Consider the following 9,470-nt stretch of genomic DNA (forward strand, 5'->3'; position numbering starts at 1 on the left):
GCCAAAGGGTAAATAATCAAAAACATCACCAAGTACCCCCAAAGTGCATCAATGTACAATGTTACGACTCTCAAAAAAAAAAAAAAAAAAAAAACCCAATTACCAAACTGACCTCACTTCATGAAAGTATACTATCCACAGCTTGGATAGGATAGGATAGGATAGGATACTTTACTATCTTTCCCCAAGTCTTTCCCTAGAATCGTTCCGGCCAACCCCAAACCTTTATAAAGTACTTGCTTGCTCTCTTTTAAGATACCTCACCTCACACTTCCGCTGGTGTGAGTTCTCCCTTGCTATAGCAGACTAATTAAAACACTTTGCCTATAGGTACACTACTGGTGGCCTTTATCATTTATAATATTACACTAGGTTACAAAGCATTAGAGCAAGTTAAAAACACCACTTTCTCTCATTTAAGATGGATAACATCTAAAAGAGCACATTCTAACTAGCCATGATGTATTTTGTTTAAAATGGTTTGCTATATCAACATGTTCTATTCTTTTCGTCATTCTTCTGACAAATGAAATCCACAAGTTAATGTTTGGTTAATGATATAAGTTTATCAAAAAGATTATTAGGACTTGGCACCTGTAGCTCAGTGGCTGGGGCATTGGCCACATGCATCAGAGCCAGTCGGTTCGAACCCAGCCCGGGGCCTGCTGAACAACAATGACAACTGCAACCAAAAAATAGCCAGGCATGTGGCAGGAGCCTGTAGTCCCCTAATATTCAAGAGGCTGAGGCAAGAGAATCACTTAAGCTCAAGAGTTTGAGGTTGCTGTGAGCTGTGGCACCATGTCAATCTACCAAGGGTGACAAAGTGAGACTCTGTCTCAAAAAAAAAAAAAAAAAAAGATTATTAGTATGTATATAATTAATTATAGATTTGAGAGAATTTCCTGGCAATTTGGAGGGAGTTCCTGCGTTTGGCACTGTTAAAGTCTCTGAGATATGGTCATGAACAAGATGGAGGCAACAGTAATTACTTTCAAGTTTGGCAGCTCTGAATGTCAAGCTACAAAATGTTAACAAGGCTTCCTGTAAACCTAGTAATGAATACCTCACATCTGTATTATCTCATTAAATTCAGGCCAATTTTATTAACTCTCATACTTCAAACTCATCTTTACCTTGTTTGGAGAAATAGCTAGAAGAACATAAAAATATACGCGTCTTGGCAGTTGAAGGAAATGTTTGGTCTTTTTCCTGTCAGTTATAAAATTACAGTATGTTACCAAAGCAACAACGTGTGTGTGGGGTGTTCTATCAAGTTATTTATCAATCTTTTAAAAATCATCTTCCCAAAGTATTATTTTTCTCAACAACACTACTAAGAATAAAAATTATACTCATTGCTTCTTTTACCTGGGTCATTTATAATCATCATTTTCTCCTAACATTCATGCTGTAAGAAATGGGCATAGTAATAACAGAAATTAATGTATGGTAATATTTTTCTCCCAAAGAGCTGGTCTACCTCCCCTAGTCTTTCCCTAGAATCATTCTTCCCAAGCAGAATTACTACATCTGCGTGATTTATTTCTACATGACTTGAAACATATTTAAGTATTATTACATTCAGGCATGTGAATGTGCCTGTACATTTCTGAAATGTTCACATTATATACCAAGTGTTATTATGAATAAAAATATTTTCAAGAGTGATGTGCTATTAAGACACCCTAAAAATGATCTTTTTTTCTTAATCTGTCTTTTAAAATTCTCTCTCTAGCCATATCACCACCAAATCAAAGTTACTTTCTACCCTGTCAATAATACTCAGTAAATATAAAGAATGTCGAGAATGCTCATTGTTAAAAAAATAAACAAGATGAGATCTGAAGTCATTACAACTCTGCCTCTTAGATAGATAATCTTTATTGCACCCAGTAGTAACACAATGTTAACTTTGAATTTATAAACAAAAATATAGCCACAAAAGTTTTTCTAGTTAATGAAATTAACATACCTTTTCATTCTTATATTCTACATATTCCCAGTATCTTTTAAGACTAATTAATATCTAATATTACTTAACAGTTCTCATTTAAACTGACAAGGATATGGAGAAATGCTTGCCATTCCTCATGCACTACTAATGTGTATTTCCTATGCCAACAATGCCTCTGCTGATTATATACTAGATCAGTGGTTCTCAACCTTCCTAATGCTGTGGCCTTCTAATACAGTTCCTGTGGGTCACGACCCATGGTTGAGAACCACTGTATTAGAGGGAAGGTTTCATATAGCTGCAAAAAGTGCCATTTATTTAGAAGCAAAGAGATAGAGACACACTAGGTGCGCATCACTGGGTAGGTGATGTACGCATATAAAGAGAATATGTGATTGGGCAGTGTGCCTGTGGCTCAAAGGTGTAGGGCGCTGGCCCCATATACTGGAGGTGGTGGGTTCAAACCCAGCCCTGGCCAAAAATTGCAAAAAAAAAAAAAGAGTATGTAGTCAAAAGCAACGAACTGGTTATTTGTGTGTGTGTGTGTAGTTAAGTAAAACAAGAAAAATTTTAAAAAGAATGAAATTTATACCATAAATTTCTTTACATAAAAATTTTAAACCACACATAGAAACATATCTTCACAGATATAAGTATGTAAATAAAGATATTTGGGGCTGGGCATGATGGCTCACATCTGTACTCCCAACACTTTGGGAGGCCAAAGCAGAAAGATGTCTTGAGGCTGAGACTTTGAGACCAGCCTGGGCAACATAGTGAAAGCTCATCTACTGCTGCTGCTTTTGCTGTGTCTCATAAGTACTGGTATGTTGTGTTTTCATTTTCATTCATTTCTAGATATTTTCTGGTTTTCCTGTGGTTTCTTTTTGGAATCATTGGAAATTTAAAGAGTGTATTAAGTTCCACAATTCTGTAAAATTTCCAGTTTTACTTCTGTTACTTCTGATTTCATTTTCAACTTACTATGGTTGAAGAATATACTTGGTAAAATATTTATCTTTTAAAATCTATTAAGACATCTTATGGCCCAATATAATGCCTATCCTGGAATATGTCTCCACATGTACTTAAAAAAAACCTGTATGCTATTGTTGTTAGGTAGAGTATTCTGTTAGATCTGGTTTATGATGTTAAATCCTCTGTTTCCTTACTTATCTTGCTGGTTATCCTATCCATTAATGGAGGGGGGTACAGAAGTCTCCAACTACTACTGTAGAACTGTCTATTCCTCTCTATAAGTTTTTTTCCTTCATATTTTTGATGGTCTGTTGTTAGTTATATTTTCTTGTGGTGTTGAACCTTTTGTTAATATCTCCTACTTTGCCCCTACAAACTTTGATTTAAAGCAGTGGTTCTTAACCTTCCTAATGCCACAATGTATTTTCTTTTTTTTTTTTAAATTTTTTTAAATTTCATTTTATTTAGTTTTTTTTTAGAGACAGAGTCTCACTTTGTTGCCATTGTTAGAGTGCTTCCAGCTCTTGGGCTTAGGTGATTCCCCTGCCTCAGCCTCCCAAGTAGCTAGGACGACAGGCACCTGCCATAACACCTGGCTATTTTTTCTTGCAGTTTGTCCAGGGCTGGGTTTGAACCTGCCACCCTTGGTATATGGGGCAGGAGCCCTACTCACTGAGCCACAGGAGCTGCCCCCACGATGTATTTTCATTGTTAAACAGCGGTCACGACACACTGAGAACCGCTGATTTAAAGTCTATTTTTTATTAGTATAGCCACCCTCCTCACTTTTGGTTACTATTTGTATAGAGTATTTTCTTTTTTTTTTTGAGTTATCTTTTTTTATCCTTTGACTTTCAGTCTATTTGCATCTTTGGATCTAAAATAACTCTCTTGTAGACAGCATATAGTTGGATGCTGTGTTTTCATCCTTTTGGCCAATTGCCAATCTTTGTCTTTGAAGTTTAATCCATTGACATTTAAAGTAATTAACAGATTAAAAATAGACTTATTTCTATCATTTTGCTATTTGTTTTCTATATGCTTTATAGATTTTTGTCTGTAACTCCTGCTTTACTCCCTTCTTGTGTGGTTAGTTGGATATTTTGTAGAGAAATGTTTAAATTTCTTTCTTAATACCTATGTATATACTCTATAGCTATTTTTGTTTGTAGTTACCATGGAGATTACAGTTAAAATATTAAAGTAATAACACTTTACAAAAACCCTGGTCCTTTACAGTCCCATCTTCACCCTTTTTGGTTATTGATACCACATAATTACATCTTTATTCATTTTGCACTTCAAAAACAAACTTTTTAAAAAATGGATTAGTCCCTTAAATCAGTTATCCTCAAACTACGGCCCGCGGGCCACATGTGGCCCACCTAGGACATTTATCTGGCCCGCCGGGTGTTTTTGCCACTGCTGCCTGTCCTGCTTAGCAGCTGACTCCTCTCGGGGCCCACAGCCTGGCTCTCCAATGGTCTAAGGGACAGTGAACTGGCCCCCTGTTTAAAAAGATTGAGGACCCCTGCCTTAAATCATGTAGAAAACATAGTAAAGCTTAAAAATATGGTTGTAATAATGTTAGCTTTTTATATGTAATATTTTAAAACTCCTCATATTTGAAAACTTCCATTATCCTCCCTTCATGTTTACTGATTCTTTCTTTTGCATGCTCAAATCTGCTTCTGAATCCCTTTGGTGAGTTTTAAATTTCAGTTAATGGTACCTCTTAGCTATAGAATTGCTTTTCATTTACATTTCTTTTTTAGGTTTTCTGTTATTTAAATGATTATTTCCTTTTTGTTCATTCTGTTTTGGAAACTTTACATATATCCTTTAGTTCTTGAAGCAGGTTGTTTGCTGCTGTTGTTGCTTTGATTTCTGAAACAGAGCTTTGTTCTGTCATCTCAGCCAGTGCCATGGCCTCAACCTGGTTCACAGTGACCACAAATTCCAAGGCTCAAGTGATCCTCCCGCCTCAGCCTCCCAAGTAGCCAGCACTACAGGTACATGTCATCAAGCCTGGGTAATTTTTTCTATTTTTAGAATAGACAGGGTCTCATTTTGCTGGTCTCAAACTCCTGACCACTGTGTAATCCTCCTGCCTTAGCCTCCCAGAGTGGTAGAATTATAGGAGTGAGCCACTGTACCTGGCCACTTTAAGAGAGCTACTTTAAAGTGTCTGTCCAATAGACCTGCCATCAAGGTTTTTCAGGAACAGTTTCTATTTTTTTTTCCTTTGAATAGGTCATACTTTCTTATTTTTTATATGTCTTGTGATATTTTTGTTGAAAATTAGAGAGGGAAGAGAGAGAAAGAAAGAAAGAGAGAGAGGCTGACTCTCAGGAAGAATATAGCTCCACTGCCTGTGTTAACTATTTTGCATCTATGAGAGGGACCTGTTCTCAGGATCAAGTTGATGCTGAGGACAACAGGTACAGACAGAAGAAGTTGGAACCTTAATGACATCAACGAGGTACTGTACTTAGAGTACCATAACTAGAGTTTGCCTGAAATCAGGACTTAATGGTTTTGTGAGATAATAACATTTCCTTACAGTTTAAATCATTTTGAGACAGAATTTTCTATTATTTGCAGCCAAATGCATCCTAATAGATAAAGGAGACTTTAATACATATTATTAATTTGTGAAACAGAATGAAAGAGAAAAGAGAAGGGTGTAAGAGAAAAAAAGAGTGGGCAGGAAAGAACAGAAAGAAATAGTAAAGAAAAAAGAAAATGTGAGTGTTTACCTGTGGATTTGGAGAACACCCTCCAACAAGAATGGTAAAATAAGCATCTAATGTACTCAATACTAATATGAAACTAGCAAACTATAACAAGCCGACTCAAGAAAAATAAAAACACAATTAAATTCAAGAGAGGGAAAGGGGAAAAAGGATGATTGGGTGTGGTGTGCACTCACCTAAAGGATACACTGTAGAGGTATGTGGCACTTTTCTTGGGTGAAGGGCTTAACTACAACTTTTACCTAAGCAAGCAAACAATGTAACCTAACCATCTGTACCTGTATATTAATCTGAAATTAAAAAAAAAAAAAGAAAATGTGAGATTTTTAATAAGGTTTATGTTACAAAGAAGTGAGGTCAAAAAGAAGGCAGGATGAGAAAAATCTCTGCTGGGCATCACCATTTTTTCGCTAGTTAAAATATATAGAAGGTTCATGTTTGTTTATTCCACCATTTTAATGAATATCTAACATTTCCTAGATCTTATACCCATATTTAAAAAAAGCAGTCTAGGTTGAACTAAGACTAATCTGGCCGCGCATGTTCCCCTGCCCCCCAGTCGCCCTGGCTGGCTGCATGTCCTGTGCCACCGCTGCTGTTCCCCTGTCCCCCTGGTGCTCGGCGGGGTGAATTAGGACTGATTCCGCTGCTGCGTTCCCCTGCCCCCCATCACCTCCGGTGGGGCCAAACTAGGAATGATCCAGCTGCAGGTGTTCCCCACACAGCTACTGCAGATCCCCTCTGTCGCCCTGATGGGGCTGAAGTAGGACTGATCCGGCCGCTGCCGTTCCCCTGCCCCCCGCCCCTGCAGTGGGGCCAAACCAGAACTAATCTGGCTGCTGCCTTCCTCTGCCCCCCCCCACCATCACGTGGCCCCAGCGGGGCCAAATAAGGACTGATCCAGCCGCTGCCATTCTCCTGCCCTCTGTTGCTCTGGTGGGGCTGAAAGAAGATCTGGCTGCTGCTGTTCCCTCAGCCCCTGGTTGCCCCAGCAAGGCTAAAGTAGAACTGATTTGGTCACTCGTGTGCTCCACTGTGGCTGTTGTTCCACTGCCACCCAGTAGCCCTGGCGGGGCCAAACGAGGACTGATTTGGCACTTGCCGTTCCCCTGCCTCCTAGATGCCCTAGCACCCCCAAACTGGGAGAAGACGACAGACACACCCTGTCTGTCTGGGCAACCAGAAGAAGCTGGCACCTTCTCTGGTGGCAGCCACTGACTGAACTGTTCTGATAAGATCTTTCAACAGTGTAAACTCAGCAGGGGGCGGAATCAGTGGAAAAACTCTGGCAACTTGAATAACCAGAGTAGATCAACTCCCCCAAGGAAAAATGGGGAAGATGCAATTGAAGACCCCATCCATAAATAGATGGCTGAGATGTCAGATATCAAGCTCAGAATTTGGATAGCAGATAAGACTAACAGAATGGAAGAAAGGAGGGAATTAGAATTTCAAGAAATTATTCAAAAGCTATCTCAAGAAATTATTAAAAAGGATGTCTCAAGAATTCAACAATTTCAAAGATAAAATGACTAAAGATTTTGAAACATTGAGACAAGAGTTTGCAGCCCTCAAAGAACTGAAAAATACGGTAGAATCCCCCGGTGACAGAATGTAACAGGCAGAAAAAGGATCTCTGACATTGAAGACAAAGCTTTCAAACGAGCCCAAGAGTGCAAAGATGAAGAGAAATGGACAGCAAAAACGGATCTTTCTCTCAGAGAGCTCTGGAATAATTTGAAGAAAACTAATATTCAAAGGAATATTATAGGATACCTGAAGGCGATGAAAGTTGCTTCAAAAACGCAGAGGCTCTTCTTCATGAAATTATGAAGGAGAACTTTCCAGACATGCCAAGAGATTCTGAAATTCAGATAGCAGATAGTTTCAGAACCCCAGAATGACTCAACCCAAACAAGATAATCCCCAGGCACATCATAATTAACTTCACTAAAGTTAATATGAAACAGAAAATTCTGAAAGCAGTTAGACGTAAGAAAACCATAACCTACAAGGGGAAGAGTATTAGGATGACTGCAGATCTCTCAGTTGAAAATTTTCAGGCTAGAAGAGGATGGTCATCAACTTTTAATCTCCTAAAACAAACTACTTTCAACCCAGGATCCTGTATCCAGCTAAACTGAGTTTTATCTATGATGGAGAAATTAAATATTTTAATGACATTCACATGTTGAGGAAATTTGCCATAACTAAACCAGCTCTCCAGGAAATTCTCAAAACTATCCTCCATAATGACCACTGCAATCCTCCACCACAAAAGTAAACTCCTTCAAAAACTGTTGATTAAATTCCAACTTCCACAGTGGTGAAAGGATTAAAAATGTCTACTGGAGTTTTGAGCAATGCGATGCCCAAAATTTCATCAGGCTTATCAATAATTTAAATCAACTTGAATGGCTTAAATTGTCCTCTAAAGAGGCACAGATTGGCTGATTGGATACAGAAACTCAGACCAGATATCTGCTGTATTCAAGAATTGCATCTTACTTTAAAAGATAAATATAGACTCAGGGTGAAAGGATGGTTATCTATATTCCAGGCAAATGGAAAGGAGAAAAAAGCAGGTGTTGCAATTTTATTTGCAGATACAATAGGGTTTAAAACAACAAAAGTAAACAAAGACAAGGATGGCCACTTTATATCTGTTAAGGGTAATACTCAACATGACGAGATCTCAATTATCAACATCTACGCACCCAACCAAAATGAACCTCAATTTATAAGAGATATTCTCATAGGCATGAACAACTTGATGTCTCTCAGCTCCATCATAGTTGGAGATTTTAACACTCCTTTGGCAGTGTTGGACAGATCCTCCAAAAAGAAGCTGAGCAAAGAAATCTTAGATTTATATTTAACTATTCAACTTTTGGACCTAACAGACATCTATAGAGCATTTCATCCTAACAAAACTGAATACACATTTTTCTCATCAGTCCATGGAACATACTCCAAAATCAATCACATTTTAGGTCATAAGTCTAACCTTAGTAAATTTAAAAGAATAGGAATTGTTCCATGCATCTTCTTGGACCATCATGTAATAAAAGTTGAATGCAGTAACAACAGGAATCTGCAGTCTCTTATAAAACATGGAAGCTAAATAACCTTATGCTGAATGATAGATGGGTCAGAGACAAGATCAAGAAGGAAATTACCAAATTTTTAGAACAAAATGATAATGAAGACATGAATTATCTGAACCTCTGGGATACTGCAAAGGCAGTCCTAAGAGAGAAATTTATAGCATTGCAAGCCTTCCTCAAGAAAACGGAAAGAGAGGAAGTTAACAACTTAATGGGACATTTTAAGCAGCTGGAAAGGGAAGAACATTCAAATCCCAAATCTAGCAGAAGAAAAGAAATAACCAAAATTAGAGCAGAATTAAATGAGATTGAAAATAAAAGGATTATACAACAGATCAATAAATCAAAAGGCTATTTTTTTGAAAAGTTCAATAAAATAGATAAACCTTTGGGCAACCTAACCAAGAAAAAAAGAGTAAAATCTCTAATCTCATCAATCAGAAACAGTAAAGATGAAATAACAACAGACCCTTTAGAAATTCAAAAAAATCTTAATGAATATTACAGGAAACTTTATTCCCAGAAGTATGAAAATCTGAAGGAAATCGACCAACCCTTGGAAACACGCCATCTCCCAAGACTTAGCCAGAATGAAGTGGAAATGTTGAACAGGCCTATATCAAGTTCTGAAATAGCATCAGCTATACAAAATCTCCCTAAAAAGAAAAGCCC

At 37.7% G+C, this 9,470-nt stretch overlaps 1 protein-coding gene across 5 annotated transcripts in view; it reads right to left on the reverse strand.

Annotated features, from left to right (window-relative positions):
- Window positions 1-9,470, reverse strand: part of CDK8 (cyclin dependent kinase 8) — a 145,237-nt gene that overhangs the window by 95,573 nt on the left and 40,194 nt on the right. The window contains exon 1 of one of the 5 annotated variants that reach the window (XM_023517754.1): window positions 7,468-7,533. The exons of the other annotated variants lie outside the window; for them this stretch is intronic. Coding sequence (XP_023373522.1) covers window positions 7,468-7,514 — 47 coding nt within the window. The 5' untranslated portion in view covers window positions 7,515-7,533. Of the gene's footprint in view, window positions 1-7,467; window positions 7,534-9,470 lie in introns of those variants that run through there. 5 annotated transcript variants of the gene reach the window in all.

The sequence above is a fragment of the Otolemur garnettii genome, unplaced genomic scaffold, assembly GCF_000181295.1.
Source record: "Otolemur garnettii isolate 467f Iridium unplaced genomic scaffold, OtoGar3 scaffold00120, whole genome shotgun sequence".
Lineage (NCBI taxonomy): Eukaryota > Metazoa > Chordata > Mammalia > Primates > Galagidae > Otolemur > Otolemur garnettii.